Source organism: Macrobrachium nipponense, chromosome 32 (genome assembly GCF_015104395.2).
Source record: "Macrobrachium nipponense isolate FS-2020 chromosome 32, ASM1510439v2, whole genome shotgun sequence".
Classification (NCBI taxonomy): Eukaryota; Metazoa; Arthropoda; class Malacostraca; order Decapoda; family Palaemonidae; genus Macrobrachium; species Macrobrachium nipponense.
The window spans coordinates 31,566,358-31,587,293 of NC_061094.1; the positions used below are offsets into that span (position 1 = coordinate 31,566,358).

General features: G+C 36.4%; 1 protein-coding gene across 2 annotated transcripts in view; it reads right to left on the bottom strand.

Annotated features, from left to right (window-relative positions):
• Positions 1 to 379: 379 nt before the first annotated feature.
• Positions 380 to 20,936, bottom strand: part of LOC135207314 (mucin-13-like) — a 45,239-nt gene continuing 24,682 nt past the window's right edge. Inside the window, exons 1-2 of one of the 2 annotated variants that reach the window (XM_064239000.1) lie at positions 8,129 to 8,284; positions 381 to 1,775 (exon numbers count right to left, since the gene is read on the bottom strand). In XM_064239000.1, coding sequence (XP_064095070.1) covers positions 480 to 1,775; positions 8,129 to 8,191 — 1,359 coding nt within the window. In that variant the 5' untranslated portion in view covers positions 8,192 to 8,284 and the 3' untranslated portion in view covers positions 381 to 479. Of the gene's footprint in view, positions 1,776 to 8,128; positions 8,285 to 20,936 lie in introns of those variants that run through there. The other variant, XM_064239001.1, reaches the window with a different exon arrangement.

Sequence of the window (20,936 nt, forward strand, 5' to 3'; positions counted from 1 at the left end):
TATGATCTTAGGCTTTGTCGTGAAAAGCATGTACTTTATAGAAAAAGCGTGGAGAAATCAAGAAGTACGTTAGATATGCTATATAGACTTATGAAATTCGACTTCAAAGTTTGACAGAAGTGAATATAGTATCATTTATGGAGATGATTCTCTAAGACTTCAGTGCTTAAAATTTGCCAGTATTAAAACAGCATTATCTATGATACATGACTCATAAGAATTTGATGATTATAATATAAGAATTTGATGACAATAAGAAAGAAATCATTTTATGTTGGATAAAAGAAGTCGGCTATTTTAATCTGAAAGTTTGAGGGTTGGGTTTTACAAGATAAATATTGTATTTATTAGTGCAATTCCAATTTATTGATACACTACAATTTGATTCCATAGAAACGGCTTGGAAATGTTTTATCCAGATGAACTTCAATTTAGACCAAAATAATTTCATACTATGTGACAGCATTCACTTGAATGATCTAGGTATACAAATAACAAATGTTGCTTAGCTGTGTGCCGTAATAACCGGCCATAATGAATGGGTAGTCCGCAGTGAAGATGTAAGCATACCCACGTTGATCAGAAAAGGTGTAGCCATTGGCTTCATCCAAATCACAGTCACCATTATTTTTGGCAGTTGTATTAAAAGTGTAATGGCTTTGATTACTCCCATCTCCACTTGTCTTATAGTAACAGCTCTTGAGATAACGGCTTTTAGTTGGATGGGTGCAGAATGTATACACAGGGAACCCATCTCTCATGTAACCAACATTTGCACAGCTGGAGTTGCCCGCTATGCATACAGGAACCTCATGATAGTGGTACCGACAATTCTGGTCGCTGTGTCCATTGCAGGTGTCAAAACTTGCTTGCTCATTGAACACTGCAGTATCTCCTTGAGTGCTGCTTAAATGGTTGTAGAAAAACGCCCCAGAAATTGCAATTCCCACAGGTCCCATTCCATATGCTTTGTAGGTGGAGCCTTTGACTGGACTCACAGGGATGGCCATGAAGCTTCTGTGCTCACAGCCTTTGTTTGGATTTGGCTTTTGTTGGCCTTGTTCAAATACATGGCTAGGTATGCCAGTAGCTGCCACAATCCGGTAATTACCAGTGATAGTAGTGTAGAATCCTGAAACAGGGTTAGTGCACCCACATTTATTTTGTGTGGTAGTAGAGCAAGAGCCACTGTTGTATGCATTCAGAGCCTTCTGCAGCAAGTCTGGGACAGCAGTACTAGAGTTAGTTGTTGATTTTGTTGTTGTTGTTGTTAGTTTTGTTGTTGTTGATGTTGATGTTGTTGTTGTTGGTTTTGTTGTTGCTGTTGATGTTGATGTTGTTGTTGTTGATGTTGATGTTGTTGTTGGTTTTGTTGTTGTTGTTGTTGTTGATGTCGTTGTTGGTTTTGTTGTTGTTGTTGTTGTTGGTGATGTTGTTGTTGTGTTAATATTTTGATAAGTACAATTGAACCCAGGCCTATTAATACTAGCATCAGACTTGAAAATGACTGTGACATTAGTGGTGGTGGTTACGTAGTTCTGTGGACCTGTAGTGCTACAGTATTTAGTTGACAGAATGTTACTATCACTGATCTGTAAGAAGTCTAGGCAAGTGCCTGAGGCGCTTTTTCCCTGAAGATCAAATTTCTGACAAGTGATTGAAATCTTGGATCCAGTATTAATTATATAAGTGCAGGTGGTCGAAGATGGATAGTTGTTGGGATAATTAGGACTGGTAAATGTTCCAGAGGATTGACTGAAAGCTTGTGGACAGGCCTGAAAAAGGTAAGAAAATAATATCATAGGTATGACATATGAAGTAAGTAATGGTCAGGTTATAGATATAAGATTAAAATGAAATCAGTATTAAAAGACACATTTCTGAAATATAAATCGATGAGAGAAAACTACAGCCCAGTGAAAAATTCATATAAATCAGTAGTGACACAAAAAGATGACAAAATATTTAAGAAAGAAGTTTGAAGGCAAATTGCTAAAAATCAAGATTTTATACCAGTCATGCTGAGTTAGAAAAGGTGGCTCTAATCATTAAGTAATATTAGGTTGACAGATACCAACAATTTCTAGCTTTATGTCCCAAAGGCCCAATACATATTACTATGATTAACGTACGGCGGTTACTTTGCTAACTACTACTACTGCTGCTGCTGCGCTGCTGCTGCTGCTGCTGAAGCAATTAATAATGATCATAAGGTAGTGGAATGATAATCATCTAGCATACACCGATTAGTACAGTGGTTGTTCCCACCCTGCAACAAAAAGTTATCCTATTATTTTTCAGAAAATGTTTTTAAAAACCATAAAACGAATATTAAATGGCTAAACTGAGGACGCTATTAGAAGTAAGCGTTATTTCACGTTAGACCAAACGAGATTGCTTTGTTGTGATTTCAGTGATTCTGCTTCCTTTCGTATCCCGAACCATACTGAAAGGATTTTGCTGTTACATCTGAGCGTTTGTATAGACAACTCTCTCTCTCTCTCTCTCTCGCTCTTGAATTAAATATATATAATTTGGGACCTGTGCAAAAGGACACATGCGTGACGAAATTCACAACCCCATATGAAAGGCCAAGTGCCACATTACGCTACTTAGCGACTGACTGTTCTTATCAAGATATAAAATTGAGTGTGGCCATATCGCCCAAAGCTCTTGGAAGAGTCATGCTGGACACATGTTAAGCTTTTTGGACAACACCTGTAAACATCTTTGATAAAAAAAAAAAAAAAACGAGCTTTTAGAAACTAAAAATAATTGACTCTTTTACAAATATACCAAACAGCTTGTAGTGTATAAAATTAGTGTAGGAAATTATAAAAGTGAAAAGGTAATAAATCTTTGTGTAACCAGTTACGCTACACTACTTCGCAATCAGCACCAAGTACTATTTAGGAGCTTTTTAGCATATATTCGTGTTTCGTTAAGAAATATCCTCAGTTTATTTTCTTATTTTTCTTTTACTTTGGAATATAACTGATTAAACGTCCTAAACAAGGCACCAATTTTTTGTTTTGTTTTGAGAGATTACTTACGTATTCTATAATATACGTTACTATTACACCCACACACACACACACACACACACACACACACACACACACACACACACATATATATATATATATATATATATATATATATATATATATATATATGTATATATATATATATACATATATATATATATATATATATATATATATATATATGATATATATATTACGTAATTTGGTACTTTGAAACCTTGTTGTTACCCAAGGATCTAGAAACGCTACGCCCTTCAGTCTCTAACATCACTGTGGTGAATGAAAGTTTTGTAATTTCATTTTGGGTAATTCTAAGCCCGCTTTCCGCGGTAAAGTAGACTATGGCAGTTGACGTTTTACTATGTTATTTTACCTCCTGAAAAAGAATTTAAAGTAATATTTATTCGGTCGACTGTAATTAAACCGTAATTTACCTTTGAAGATTACATGACGGTACAAGGGGTTCGACATACCGACGTACAGAGTTCAAAGGTATAAATAACAGATTAGTTACAGTCGATCGGCAAAATATTACTTTAAACTCTTGTAAAGTAAGTAAAATAACATTGGAAAACGTCAACTGCCATAGTCTACTTCGACTGAACAATCTTCGAAGTTTTGGTTCGGGGCCAAGAAGCACAAACAAACGGCCATATTTGAATTCTGGTAAGAGGTGTGGGATACATAACCACCAGGGAGCATTATGTCTGGTAAGGGGGGGACGGGTGGGGTACTGGGGGAGGAAGGCACAGGTGCGAGTTGGTAAAGCCACGCTGGGATATGGTGGGAAATAACAATTCTCAATAAAAATACAGACATCAAAAGCACTAAACCTTAACACTCATTGCCCCAATGAGGGCAAAAGGCCGTGATCTTGACATACTACATTACCAACCTTTCATACTGCTCCGAGTAATGGACTGTAAAGTCCTCATAACTAAGGAAACAGTTAACACAAGTACGGGAGCAGAGTCGAGTTGGTAATGGGCCCGGAGGAGCAGGAGGTGCCAGGAACTGCTTTTGCCATGCCATCGTGGTCAGTTGATGAGTGAAGTGAAATACACCGGCAAGTATTGTCAGGAGGAAGTTGCCGGCGGGGGGGGGGGGGGGGGGGGGGGGGTGGTGGCAAGCAAGAAACAAGGTAGGGAGGATGGGGTGAGGGTAAATGTTTACGTTTGTAGAAAAAAAAAACACGAACACTGTCTTGGACAGACAATATTGGAAATCAGGGAGGCCAACTCGAGGGGTAATTGAACTTGACTAGAAAAGTTGAGTAAAATCGTAAAAATGTAGCTTTATTTTATTTATGAAACCAAAGCTATCGTGTATTATTATTAAAGCAAAAAATATTGCAATGAAATGTTAGGTAGGGACACATATTTTTCATGAGAGCTAATTAATAATCCATATATATATTATATATATATATATATATATATATATATATATATATATATTATATACACAGTTTTACACATCTGGTAATTCAGTATAAATTATCAGGTGCAAGTCGGAAGCCATTTTAGTGAATAATGAATGGAATCTTATCAAGTTTCAGGATCAGAGTGGTCATTTCGGGGGTTAATTGAACTCAACAAGAAATGTTGAGCACAATTGTAAAAATCGTGAAACCTGACTGGTAGCGCTCCATCCCCCCCCCCCCTCCCCTTAAAAAAGACAAAGTTAAAGCAAGAGTAATATAACCTAACCTATACTCTGTTTTTTTCCATCTGTCCACCAGCGTGTGGTGTTTGCGTATGGTAACACTGCGTCCCGGGCTTTAGATAGTTACATTCAGCTTACATTCAACAATAATAATAACCTTATTTCGAATATTAACGGTGTACTTCGCATACTGTAAATTATTAAAGCACTTTTCAGTTGCAAATGTACACCCAGATATCCTTTTATTTACCTAAAACTTACACATAGCGTAACTATTTAAAGCCCGGGACGCAGTGTTACCAAACGAAAACACCACAGGTGGATGGACAGATGGAAAAAAACAGAGTATAGTAGAACGTGATATCCCCCCCCCCCCCCCACCCCGTACCCCCCTTAAAGAAGAACAATCTTAGAAGTGTAACATCTGGGTTAGGATTCTTACCTAACCTAGTAGAATGTGTTACAAGACCGAGGGGGTTGGGGGGTCGCCTCGTAACCCCCCTTCAGAGAGATAATATATGAAAGTAAATATTATAATAAGTAAAATTTTATCCAAGAAATTGTTATGTGCCAGAAAGACATTTAAAGATGAATATAGAGATAAAGAAGGGAGAAGAAATGCATGTGTAATTTGGAATGTCTGTAAAATGTAAAAATGTAATACCATCAATTTCACATCATTGACAGAAAGGTCCTCGAAACGTCCTAAAACTGACTTCTAGCCCCACCCCTCAGGAGACTTTCAGGGGCCTGCCCTCAATTGTAACGTAATATTGTAAGATATATAGGGCAACATTATGAAGTGAGAACAAGTCAAGTGCACATAATAGAGAATACTATGATAAACGGAACAGAAATAAAAGCTTGAAATAATATTACTCGATTATAAAACAAATGAGGAAAAGGAATACATGTAACGTAATGCATGAATCCCACCCCTCCCCCCGCCCCCCACCCTAAAATATCCACTCGGTCCTTTCGCAATGTAGTGTTAATAATGCAACATGATTGGTTAAATACATGTACTCCCCCCAAATCCCCGATTATTTCTCTCACTTACGAAGTCTTTGTCTGAAACAAAAGCTCCCCTATAACATGCCGCATGCGTAGTAGAATTCGGCGTCGTAATAGTAGTAGTAATAGGTGGATTTTGGCTACGTAACGGCTCCAATATCGGTTTATTTATCGCTTTATTTCAGCTTGTATTTCGTGTTTCATATGTCATAAATAAGAGGAAATAACACAATAACACGGCAAAACCTTCCCCCAAGTGTTTTACCCCACCCAAACCCCGCATTCCCATCGGTCCCCCTTACCGTAGAATAGAGTTCAAAGGTAAATTACAGGTTAATTACAGCCGGCCGAAGACATACTACTTTAAGTTTTTGTTCAGGAGGTAAAACTGTATAGAAAAACGTCAACTGGCATAGTCTAATTCGCCGCGGTATATGGACTTAGATCTACCAAGATGGTAAAGTATGTATGTATGTATATATATATATATATATATATATATATATATATATATATATATATATATAGATATATGTATGTATATATATATCATGTCCAAGGGACGAAACGTCCTATGCACCCCTTCCTGATATCTGATATGTCTCTACTTTCCTTAATTCTTTCCGATATGAAGGCCTTATATTTATTAATTATCTTCTTGTTCACCATTTCTTTCGCTGCATCAGGACACTTTTTCTTTAGTTTCTCAAATATTGATTGATAAGCTGCATTTCTTTTGTGTTTGTCGGAATTTTCTTTACTTTTTTATATTTCACAGACATTGCTACGATTTATAAATCTGGAAGAACCCCGTCCAGAACTCTTTATCGAAAGTCTGACATGTCGAACGATATCCTCTTCTGTGCCGTTTCTTGTTAAATGAACCTCCTATAGTCAAACAAAAATGTCGTGGCGGGTGACAGAAGGGTTTTCCCGGACTATATCGTTCGCAGTTAAGAACATTTTGGTCATTTAACCTCAAGGAAACCGACATACTGAACCTAAAACCTCAGCGGTAAACGCGGATTAAGCACACAAATGAAGTGTTCGTTCCGTATTCACCACGGATTTTGTTTTCATTTCTTCTCAACGCGACCTCCAGTAACCTTTGCGTGTGTGCTAAAATTGAATATGGCATTATTACAAGAGCTATGATTATAATTTCCAAAAAACACACAAAGAAAATAAAATCACTATAAAAGAAACTCTTTCTTTATAAAAACGAAGTACAGTAAATGACAGATCTCGGGTAAAGTCATAAACACGGGATTAATCTCGAGGCTGAAATTTGAAAGGATAAATAGATCTGGCAGAGCTGCATTCTTTTCCTGGTCCCACCCTAGCGATCTTAGAACCTTGAAAAGACTTTTTGTATACTTGAACATCTAAATCGATAGTCTATCAAAGAAACACAAAGGCAAGGTACGTTGACCCTTTGCAGCATACAGATGTAGAGATTTGAAAAGAGATACCTTTTAATAATCTTTTAATTGCCCTACCTATCTCAGAATAAGACTGCCTGCAAACTCCCTATAAGTTTTATCGGTTACTGGGGTCACGTCTTTAAAGGATTGAAATTTCAGCTTGCATGATTAGGATTTAAGTCGTCATTATACAGCCATAAAATTCGTTTGGTCATTCATCTTCGTCTATATGTAACAGCGTTTTGTATATGTATGTAAATGTCACTCACTCGACCCACCCTGTAAAGAAAATACTTGCAGACGCGTTCTTCTTCCTGCTTCAGAATGGAAAGAGCGGAAGAAACTGGGTCACCGATATGACGAGAGTTTACGATTGGGGACGTAAGGCTACCAGTATTCCAGATGTATGTAAACTATTTATGATAATTTATAATAAAGGGGAAAAAAAAGTAAGAAACGAAAGTGTGGGTGGAGGGATTGGTCTCGCACCATCCAGTACAGAACTTAATCCCGCTTTACTAATATACCGATGAGATTCTCCCTTTGTCTACAAGGGAAAAAGACCTAAACTTTTATATTCAAATACGAGGCATTCTGGTAACACCTCTCGCCATCCGCCACGATATTTTGGTTCGACTATAGTTCATCAAGCCTCGTCGAAGACACCGCTCACTGTCAAAATATCAGTTCTGAACGACTTAATCTGAAAAACCCCTACTTTTCTGTCGTGTCGGACCGTAAGTTGCTCATTCAAACCTCATCTGTCAGGTTTGTCGATCCCGTTTGACTTCCGGGCTTGATCAGAACTGACTTGACTCAAAAACACCCCCACTCACATTGTTATAAAGTGACTATATCTTGATGACAGTTGTCGGCGTAATCGAATCGGAAAAACGTTTTAGAGAGAAAAATCATATATTCGCTCAAGTAACTAGCTGTCTCTTACGAAATTGCAAGTTAGATGAAACCAATACTTACGGTCATTGTCCCAGAAGGGTAAAAGAGGAAAACCAGCCATGTGGCAGTCAGGAGAGTCTTCATGTTTCCTCCTGGCAGTGAACTTCTGTCACGAAGAAGACTTGTTTCTTTCAGTAAAACTCAGTCGTGGTTAATGCGGCAATGCCTCCCTTGTGCTTCAGTATTTATTTGGTGTGAGTGGAGCCCTCTGGTGACGGTATGTATTACGCAACATGAGACGTGGAACCTTGAATTTGAATAGTAATCTGTGTGTGTGGTACGAGATTCGGAGAACCAATCATAAAAAACCTAATTTCAATTCATTGATAGTCCTACTTAATGTTCTGGCTGGCGTTTCATCTGTTGCACTATTTCGTCGATGTTGGAAAAAGCTCATTTGCATTTCAAAACCCAAATGACAAGTAAAGCCAAATATTTATGAAATTTTATCGTGATACTCAAGTCTGCAATGATTCAATTGGTCTTACGTACAGAGATATATCATAGTACTCCCACACGATCATTATATACGTATGTATTATATATATATATATCTATATATCTATATATATATATTTATATATACATATACATATACTATCATATATTATATATATATATATATATATACTACATATATATATACTATATATTATACATATACTATCCATATATATATATTATATATATATATATATACATATACTATAGATCATATATATATATATATATATATATATATATATACATATAATATCATATATATATATATATATATATATATATATATATATATATACATATATATGCATACTATAGATATATTTGTATTTATGTCTATATATATATATATTATATATATATTATATATATATATATATATATATCTATATATATATATATGCATGTATATTTCTTCTTTTAAAACAGGAGACGTCTCAAGTATAAAAGGCCCACTTTGGTTTAAAACTAGGATTGTATTTCGATGGACTTACTTCCACCCTTATCAAGTAGTGAATGACAGAAGGAGTTTCATTACTGAAATATATAGTAGAAGATAGATGATGCTTGGGGTCACTGCTAAGCCACCGTAGGTTCTGTTAGTTGTCTTAATCCGCTTCATTGTTGCCTTAATTAAGATTTTGTCTATCTAGTCAGAGTCCCAGGCTCCATTGGAAAGGTTGATCCTATTATCTTGTTGTTTTATTGGTGAAGATTCTACAATATGACATTTGTGTCAACAGCTCCTCTTGTATACAATTCGGGATGAGTTCCAAACTATGATATGGTTCGAGATATTTATATGATGGAAAATTGCCAAACTATGTTGTCCATATCTAACTGATCGTTTGTGTTGCATTAATCTTTCCGAGAAAGATTTTCCGGTGAAACCGTAGTATGACTTATCACAGTCCCTACAGGGGAGCTCATAAACCCCAATGTTTTTGGAAACTGGTTTCTGCCGAACGTTAATTAAGGATTTCCCCAGTGTATTCGGATAAGTGAAGATAAAAGGATTGGAGAGGCTAAGATTTGTGTGATTTCTCGTAAATTATCCATGTGAGGGATTATGATTTTGTTTGTGTATTTTTCCTTTTCTTAGTTTTCTGTGGTTTTGTAAAAAATGCTTTTTGCTCTATATATGGCTTTTTCTGTTATGTGATTCGGGTATTTTAACAAGATAAGTTGATTTCTGATTGTTTCAAGTTCTTTGTTAAGAAAATCTGGGGAGCAAATTCTCAGGGCTCTAAGAAATAAGTTACTTGCTATGCTGAGTTTAACTGAAATGTCATGAAAGCTGTAAAAATGTATGTATGAAAGTGAAAATGTAACTTTCTTGTAGACAGAGAATTTGTAGTTGTTATTAGTTCTGATGATTAAGACATCTAAAAAGGGGGATTTGGTTAATGCCCAGCAGAAACCAGTTTCTAAAGACATTGGGTTTTATGAGATCCCCTGTGGAGACTATGATAAGTCATACTTGGCTTCACCGGAAAATCACTATCGATGAGTTAGATATGGACAACAGTTTGGCAATTTTTCCTCATATAAATAACACGAACCATACCATGGATTGGAACTCGTCCCGAATTTTATACAAGAGCAGGTGTTGATACAAATGTCAGATGGTAGAATCTTCACTGATAAAAAAAAACAATAGGCTCAACCTTTCCAATGGAGCCTGGGAGTCTAACCCGATTGGTGGCTTAGCAGTGAATCCAGGCATCACCTAAGGGCGTATCTCCTACTAGATATTTCATTAATGAAACTCCTGTCATTTACTGCTTGAAAAAGGTGGAAGTAAGTCCACCGAAATATAGTCCTTAGTTTTAAACCAGAGTGTTGTAATTGGCCTTTTATAACTTGATATATATATATATATATATATATATATATATATATATATATATTATATATATATATATATATATATATATATATTTTATAAATGTATGGTATGTAGATATACATATATATACATATGCATATTATACAGATGTGTATACATGTGTATGTGTAACATTATGGATAAATAATATATATATATCTTATATATATATAGAGATAATATATATATAATATATATATATATACATAATATATATAAACTGGGTATTTTGTTGTTTCTTGATAACTTCCATTTAAGGAGGAAGAGGGTAGCCAGAAGACTTGGTAACATTGCGGACATTATTATTTCTCGAAGTAAAACAGAGGCACAACCGAACTTTCGGGAATGCTTGCCTATTTCCTTCATCAGGGTCACTTATCTATAGAATGACATAACAAATAAAGAGAAACAGCTAGAAAACTATACTGATTGCCCATATCTGAAAGTATTAAAACAACTGTAATTGACAACACTTCAAAATCCATATTAATATAAAGTAAATAAAGGAACATAAAAAGCTAAGTTAACTGGTAGTAAGAGATTCCGTACTGAACAGAAATCGTCAAATAAAATCACTGAGTAGATAGATAAAGAAGAAATAACATGAATATTTAAAATGAAAATTGATAACATAGTACAAAATACAGGAAAAGCTGCTGTTCATGTCGTGGTTACATAACTGAACTGGGGGAGTTAGAAGACCAAATGAAAGAGGGTGAAGTGTTACGGGTAAAAGAAAAATGGAAAAACAAGCAAACTATGCAATGAATGAATGAGTAATTTGGGCAACCAATTTGGGGGAAATACACACACACATATCCACACACACACACATCCACACACACACATCATAAAAAACTCTTAAAATTCTACATCAGTTATTGTACTACAGCTAGCGCAAAGCCGCTACAGAAACACTAAACAACACCAAGGCTAGATTATTATTATTATAAAAATAGTTTAACCAGACCACCGAGCTGACTCTCGGCTCACACAGGGCTGGCTCGAATGATTGAATAAAATGCAAGGTCTAGGCCAAAGGCAAGGAACTGGGACCAAATAGGTCAAGCAGTATAACAAACATTAAATTAAAATTAAATAAAAAAAAACTGCACAAAGGTAGAGTCATTCATACTAGAACACAAGCAGGCAATAAATACATTTACTCACGTCTCCACACAGACATATTAAAAAAACCAAAGCTAAAAACTACACACACACACAAAAGTGAAATACCTAAATTTCTTTAAAAGCACCAACTTCTTTTAAAAACTCAATAACACACTCAATCATACTGCGCTTCTTCACCCAATATCTTTGCCAAACTGTAATTACCGTCTCTATCTCTTTTGTCTTTAAAGTGCTGCTCTCTCAGGTTGTGTATTTGTGGCAAACTCTTTCATTTCCTTTAGCCCTACTTTCCATTGCTGTTCCCAATCTTGCAATGAACTTTGATATGCGAGGAAAAAAGTCTCTATATGGTACAGCAATTGGTCTTGGTATCATATTGGTTGCTGCTGATTTAGCTACTTGGTCTGCTTTTTCATTTCCACATATATTTGCGTGCGCTGGGACCCAGCAAAAAAATATAGTAATCCCTCTACGATGATGTAGAAATACCCACTGTGAGATTTTCAATGCAATTGGATGATCAGCATTGAAAATTTCAAGTGCCTGTAACGCACTTTTGGAATCACAAAAGATGGTGACATTAGTGGAATTCTGGAGGGTTGCAGTATGCTCCAATGCTGTTAAAATTCCACACAGTTCTGCCGTGAAGTTCGATGCTATGATGGGTAGTGCTCCTCTGCGGCTAAAATCATCACTAAAAACTCCATATCCAACCCCATCATCAGTTTTGGAGCCATCAGTAAAAACAAATGTAGAGCCTGAGTGCTCTGTAGTATGTTCTAAAAATAATGTTCTGATTTCTGTATCTGATTTCTCTCTTTTAACACCTTTAAAATATTTACAAAATTTAATTACAGGTAATTTCCATGCTGGGGTAATTGGTAAACTAACTGGACATACAGGATTTCTTAACATATTCATTGTTTCCAAGACCTTTTTTACTTTAAAACTAAAAGGCTTAGGAAACCTTGAATGATTTTCATAAAAGTTGTTGAAAGAATTTCTATTTGCTGCTTCAAAGGGTTTAGAGTTGGGGATTCTCTGAACCCTAAACCAATACCTGATAATTAATGACTGCTGATATAACTCAAGTGGGATTTCTCCCGTATCAATTAGTAAACTTAAGATGGGAGAAGATCGGAAGGCACCCGTTGCCAAGCGTATACCGGTATGATGTCCTGAATTTAAGATAGCAAGATGATCAGATGATGCAGAAGAATATATTTCACATCCATAAAGTAACTTTGAAATAATAAGCGATTTGTGGAGTTTTATAATTGTCTGCCTGTCTGCACCCCAGTTAGTATTAGATAATACTTTCAAAATACTTAAAGCTTCAAGGCATTTGGTTTTAATATGTTTCAGATGGGGAAGCCAATTGAGTATTCTGTCGAATATGAGGCCTAAGAAGCGTACCTCTTCGACACAGGGTATTCTGTGGTCATACAGATAAAGGTCTGGGTCGGGGTGTACTCCCCGAATGTGGCAAAAATGCATAAAAGTAGTCTTACTGGCTGATATTTTAAATCCCTGTTGTTATGCCCAGTTTACTATCTTTATTTATTGTCAGCTTGAATTTCCTTTCTGCAACAAACATTCATGATGCAGCAACAGATATTGAAAGATCGTCTACGAATATGGTACTCAATACATCCTTGGGTATAACAGGCGCGACACCATTTATTGCTAGCGCAAAAAGTGTTACACTAAGCAAACTCCCTTGTGGGACACCCTCTTCTTGGCATCTTCTATCTGATAATGTGCTGCCCATTTTAACTTGTAAATGTGTACATTTCAAGAATACTTTAATGAATAGGGGCAATTTTCCACGTAGACCACAGGTATGAATTGCCTTAAGAATGCCATGCCTCCAAGCAGTATCACAAGCTTTCTCAATATAAAAAAAAAGTTATATGGTGCTGCTTGGAGGCAAATGCTTCACATATGGAGGTTTCCAGCTGCATTAGGACATCTACTGCCGAGGGCATTTTTCAAAATCCACATTATGAGGGTGAGAAAATATTATTATGCTCCAAATACCAGACAAATCTTGTACTCACCATTTTTTCCTTTAGTTTGCATAAACAGCAAGTTAGTGCTATTGGTCGATAGCTAGCCACTGAAAAATGGTCTTTACCTGGTTTAACAAAAGGTAAAACAAAAACCAATTCCCATATGGCTGGGTAGCTACTTTCATGCCATAATCTATTAATTATAATTATTATAAAGAGTTGAATTTTTGGAAATATGCCTAAACATTTCATAGGGAATTTCATCCGGACCAGGGGAAGTGTTAGTGCTGCTGGCTAGGGTAGCATCAAATTCCCTTTCTGTATGGCTCAATCTTATCTGTGGAAAAGTCTAGTGGTAGTTGTTCTTCTCTTCTTCTATATTGATATCCAGGGGAACTATCAGATTTTTTTTTAACGTGAGCAAAATGATCGGCGAGTTTATCACTTACATCTTTTGCGATGGTGATGAGGTTGTTATTAACTTTTAAGTACTTAGGGAGGATTGGGAGTAAATTTCCCAGCAATCTTTTTTATTTTCTTCCATATGCTGCAGATAGGTGTTCGGCGGTTAATGGAAGATACAAATGATGCTCATTACTGTCTTCTGGCAGTTTTCATTGCCTTTCGAAAATTAGCTTTATTCTGTTTATGCGTATATTATCATATTTGCTATGGTTCGGTGTCTACGATAACGCGTAAGTGATGTTCTTGTGACTCGGTGTAACAGTGTGAGCTCTTCAGACCACTACGGGACTGGGTGTCGCTTAAAAAGACCTGTAGTTTTTGGCATAGAATGTATACCTCCTGTATGGAATGTCCCATTTAATAAATCGATTGCATCAACTGCTGTTGGGAAGTCATTTGCATCACTTTCTATTTCGCTAACCTCTTTAAATTTGTTCCAATCTGTTTTTTTCAATATTCCACCGTGGAGATCTTTGAACTGGTGGGTCATCATTGGCATTTATTATTGTGGGAACATGGTCACTGCTTTGCCAGTCATCATTCATCTTCCATCTGAAATCCATCGTACAATTTGAACTAGATATTGTAAGGTCTAAGCATGAGACTGTACCTGTCTGGATAGGATAATGAGTGAGTTCTCCAGTATTTAAAAGTCCTAAATCTTCATTTTCTCTTATGGAAGATATAATATTCCCTTTTTGATTAGATGTCACATCTCCCTATAAAGGATGTCTGCCATTTAAGTCTCCCATGACAGGAAGTGGTCGCGGAAGCTGATGAAGTAAACCAATTGTTTGGTGGAAGATAAAGGGAACAGAGTGTGTATTTTCGTCTTAAGTGAATTTGGACTGCAACAGCCTGTAAAGCTGTATTTAGTGGGATTGGAAAATGAGAAAGATCCTTACGAACATATATAAGGCAACCTCCATGTCTTCCCACTACCAAATTATATTGTGTTCTATATGATATATAGTCTCTTGGGCAGGGTGTGTGGACATTAAGCATTATTGCTTGTAAATATACAGCAATAGGGGTGTATTCATAGAGTAAGACTTTAAGCTCCTCATATTTTGCACGAAGTCCCTGACAGTTCCATTGTCAAATTGAAGAGGTGTCCATGTTTTGGAGGGTAGTCCTCTATTCAAGGTCGTTTTTGAATGCTTAGTGGATGGGAAGCTTTGCTTGTAATTTTTGGATAACGAGTGTTTTCTTTGCCAGCTTGCTCGTTGATTTTGATTTTATCCTTTGTTGTAGTTAATGGAGGAGAGGATGAGGGTGTTTTCACTTTCTTCATTTGTCCAATACGGATGTGCTCTGTATATGCTTTATTAACAGCTGCTGTTTCAAGTTTAAATTCTTCACATATTTTATCAACTGATTTGTTGGCTAGCTGACAATTAATACATTTAGGTATATCTGAGCATGGGCCATGTTCTAGGGCAGAGCAATCATCACATATCTTGTTATTTTTACAAACTTTCGATGGATGTCCAACTTTAAAACAATTAAAACACTGTAATGCTTTTGGATGAAAAGGTCTAACTCGCACTCTTTCATTTTCTATTATTATATGAGATGGTACATTACTGTCTTCAAAAGTATTGCCATTTGGGACCTTTTTTACTTTCATACAGTTGGTGGACACATATCTAAAATTTCTGCTTTGGTAAACTCGATAAGTCTTTATCAAAAACCACACCTCTTCCATAGCTAAAATTTAGGCGAGGACTAATTTTCTTTATTATATCATTGTTTTTAACTTTCATCATTATTAGCATCTGTAACTGAGTTTTAGATTTTGCATGAATTAGCTCAGAGCTCTTACCAAATCTAGTAATATCACCACTCGTTATGCCACCTACTTTTTGCTGAAGGTACCTACTAAACTTATAATAGTTGAAATTCTCCTCCATGGCTTTTACTACCAGCCATTTAGGAGGTTGGGGGACTCTTATTTTGCCAATGGTACTACTGTTGGAGTTGATTGGATTCCATTCTGCAGGTTTATAAATGTCTAAGTTTCTTGGGGTTTTATCTGTCAAGGCTCCATTAACTAATGAGTTACATACTTTCAAAGTATCAAAACTACAGGTTGCTTTAAAAGCATCTTCATGTTTATCAAATGTTACCCAAGCTTCCCATTTTCCTTCTGTATCATGAAAGTTCATACGAATCTCAGCTGTACTACCAAACATATTCAAAGAGGTCGAGATATCCTCATAGTTACACTGAAGTGGAATATTTTCCATATGTATAACTTTCAAAAGCTTTACTCTACTATTATTGGTATCTGGGGGGTTTGAGGAATGGTCTTTGTTTGAGCTAGTAGTCGTCAACGGTGCCAGTGAGTCCAGTTTCCCAGGGGACATAGGTAAATAGTCCGGATCCATATTCAGTTTACAAAAAAAAAAAAAAAATCATCCACACTCACACACGTGCATATGCTCTTGCATACACTCACATATACTTATATGCATGTGTACATACATACATATACTCATGCACACGGTTGTACATACATACAAGTATTACCACTTGGTTATATCAAGAAAGTATCATGAGTCACTTAAGTATTCGCATTCTCCACCAATGGCACAAGTGAGAGTTGACTGCCAATGGTCCACCCCATACCCTACCCTTTCAGGATAGCACCAATACGTTTGCTGTGGCCCAGGTATAAGCCAATCCGCCTGCTGGGAGTTCTGCCCCTACTAATAGGAATCAGCTCCCCACCTCAAACGTATTGGTGGGCTTCCAGACAAAAGCCAGGAGTTCCATCCCCAAAGCACCAGGTCCCCTGGATGCCGATGGGCCAATCCCTGGCAATGGTTCCGCCCTCAAGATAGCAATGGGAAAATCCCATTAGTAACTCTCAGGTCCAAACCATATCAGGTGGTGACTCATCCACCACAATTCCCACTATTAGCTTCAAATGCAAACTCTTCCTAACCCACGATCCCTTCTCAGACTCACCTTAGCAGCTAAATTAGACGAAAGTGGAAATGTCCACACCAGTTAATGCCAAAAGTTTGTAGGCGTTCCGTCAGGATCCGGCCTTCACCGTGTGAAGGAACCTACTCGAGGGGAAATATGCAATGAACAGTGAAACAGGGGTGGTTTGGCTATTGAGTGGTGGTAATTGTTGTCTAATATAGAGGGACTCGAAAAAGGGAAGTGAATGTTTTTTTTTCTTGTCCGAGCATTTGAGAATCATAAAATCATAGTATTGTATGTAATGGTGGCAGGACATAGCATGAAGTCTGTTACTATTTTCTTTTTTGCTTGAAGGTAAGCCCGTGCGATGGCTGACACCCCTATGAGAGTCGCTGCATACCTTAAATAGGCGTTTGGTATATCCCGCATAAGTCCCAAAATTGCACTTAGGACAATTAAACTTGTAAACTATGCAGGCACACATCAACTCCGGGAGGGTGTCTTTAAAGCAAAACATCCTCTGATTGTAAGATGATTAATTATTACAAGTAAATCTGAAGTCAACATATGGATACAGATGGCTCAAGAGAGACAATAATTTAATTTTGCTAAGAACAGAACTATTAGTGAAGGGTAGGGAAACATATATTACCTTCTTGGGAACGGTGCAGACTACAGTTTATGGCTCAAAAATATTGTCTAAAAATTCTTTAATGATATAATTGAACATGCTCAAGGGATAGTAATTATTCGTAAAATGAAATACGTCTCTAAAAATCTAACTTCCCAGTGAAAGGTATTCCATTTGGAGCAAAGGGAGAAGGCTCTATTCAAATAGTGACAGACTTCAGGCCATATCCTGCCACCATCACATACTGCGATTTTCAAATACTTGGACAAACAAAAAACATCCATTCGCTTCCCTTTTCAGAGTCCCTCCATATTAAACAACAATCACCAACACTCAATAGCCAAAACACCTCTGTTCCACTGTTCATTGCATAGTTTGCTTGTTTTTCCATTTTTCTTTTACCCGCACCAGTTCACCCTCTTTCATTCGCAGTCTTCTAGTTCTAACTCGCTGCTGTTTTCAAGACTTATAGCTGCCAGGCCAGTTATGTAGCAAAAGTTCATATTTGGATTATCAGCTAAAACGTTTTTTATTTTTTTTTTAAACCTTGTCCCGCTTTACTCCACTGTTTCCTTTAGATCTCAAAATACACCATATTTGCCCTCTCTTGCCGGTGCGGCTTTCTTGGGGGATTTCTTTTGCCTTTTCTATTGTGTCCACTATACTCAAGGTTCTAGCTTTATAATTTTGGGTCTTTAAAAGTTTTGTTTATTTTTTTATTTTTTTGTAACCAACCTCTATTGCTCATGAAATAATTGTTACTCAAAGTGTCGTTCCATTTTTGATATCTTACTTTATTTGGATAGCTTCACTAATGTATTATTTCGTGACTTTTATGTATATTTGTAGATGTCAGATCGAGATAAGCCCTTTCCTGCCATACGTTTTACTTAACTAAAATGTAGATTATTGTTTTCAAGACTTACAGCAGCCAGGCCAGTTAAGTAGCAAAATTTCTTAACCTTGTCCCTCTTTACTCCATTCTTTCCTTTAGATCTCAAAATACACTGTATTTGCTGATGCGGCTCTCTTGGGGTATTTCTTTTACCTTTTCTATGGTATGTGTCCACTATACCCAAGGTTCTAGCTTTATCATTTTGGGTCTTTAAAAGTTTTTTATTGTTTTATTTTTTTTTGTAACCAACCTCTATTGCTCATGAAATAATTGTTACTCAAAGTGTCGTTCCATTTTTAATATCTTACTTTATTTGAATAGCTTCACAAATGTATTATTTCGTGACTTTCGTGTATATTTGCAGTTGTCAGATTGAGATAAGTAAGATGTATCGCAGAAAAGAGCTTAACTAAAATGTAGATTATTGTACTGAAATACTCAAGTCTTTAAAATAAAGTTTCATGACTTACAAAGTCATGTTTCAAGTAGGATTTTCTTTTTATATGTGAAGTACATTTTTAAATGACGGAAGTTTGCCTACTAGTTTGATGAGCCTACATTCATCACCACACAATTCTAGGTCAAGCATATATGGCTATTTACTTGCAGCAGTAGGTACTATGAGCGTTATGGCCATAATTGTGGGCATGAATTAGACAAACATGTCTTAACCGTATCAGCGATGGTTGTCAGGTTCATATTTGCCTGTTGAAGAAAATGAGTTCGGAAGAGGCTTTCCACCATCAGGTATCTTGCCCCATCTTTGGCAACTCCAGTGTCCAATCACAGTTCAACCAATGTATGATACAGCTTTACGCTAAATCTTTTGTAAATTGAGAAGCAATGTAATGTAGCTGAATTAATATCATACACGTTCGAAATTGACGGTAACACTAATCCTACGAAATATCTGGATCAACCACTGTCATGAAATTCAGCTTGTTCCATCTCTAAAAGAACTCAAAACTATAAATGTGATGAACATCGGTTTGGCCTTTACATACTGTTGACATACTGTATTAAATAGGCCAAGTAATTGCTGATAGAAAAATACAAAAACATAACTGATAGTATTCATGAGGCAAATATTTATTGACGAAAGCATTTTTCAGTAACAAGCATATTGAAGCTCTGGTATTGTAGCACTTGATCAGAAAGGTGTGATTCATAATGTTTTAAATAAAACATCCTTTGAATTTTCATGTAAATGTATCCACTTTTCACATTAAGATAAAACCTATCCTCTCTAAAATTTGGAGTAGTACAGTCCTATTCTGAAAGGTCCATGCTAGATAGAAACTGTACTCATAACGTTGACTACTATGAAATTCAGGGCCTCTGTAACACGGTTTTTTGGATTTTGCTCCTTATCAAAGCATCGGATGAAGCTGAAAGTTGACATATGTATATTTTACAACTACACACAAATTTTGTCAGCATCATCAATAACCTGAACCCGATAGTTTTAATTTTTATAGAGTAAAAATGATCTAGCCGACGCCATGGCCAATGATTGCGAGCCAAGAGTCGAAAAACATTCATTACGTAAGCAAGGTAAACATCGTTTTACGAAATGTTGCCCCGCCCATCCACCAGACAGAAACCCATTCACCTTATTCCATCGGCTCTGAAACCCATAGTAGTCAAAAATGGCTAACAGGATTTGGAATTGTCCCCGTGGTTGCAAAACTGCATTTGTCTTACAACTTGCAACTTTATACAGTCAAGAGAAAGCCCGTGGCCATACTTACTATAGCCTGAATAGGTAATTATTCAGTTTCTAGTTTAAATCCAATGTTTATGGTCTGATTTGTATTTAGCGTAACATGATTATAATACTTGTAATGTCATTCAGGATTTTGAACATTTCCATTAACTATTCACTATGCCACCAAGAGAGAGAGAGAAAGAGAGAGATTATATGTAAAAAGTCTTTATATAACTATTTTTGTTAAAGTAAGATTTTTATCCAAAGTAAATACAAGCTTATATGTGCTAAAATCTCAGGCAGACCAACGGATCATCCGATATAATTTTTTTTCTTCTTCTTTAGTCTGTACGACCATGTTGGATATAAAGACTTATGAATGGTGGAACGATACTTAGATGTGGGTGGGGTATCTGTGCTAGCGTAGTAATACTACTGTAGCAGTAGTGCCGCAAAATTAGTAATAGCAGCAATATACATGAATTAAACGCTTAGGCCAACTGCTGGGATCCCTGAGGATCATTTAGCACTTCTTACAACTACTCGAGAAATGAGTTTTTATAGCCAGAAGTTAGATTTTCTAATACAACAATGTCCATGATAGCCTTCATTGTTATCCTGAATCATAACGAGGCCAAAGTGGGTGGAGCCTCATGAAGTCAAC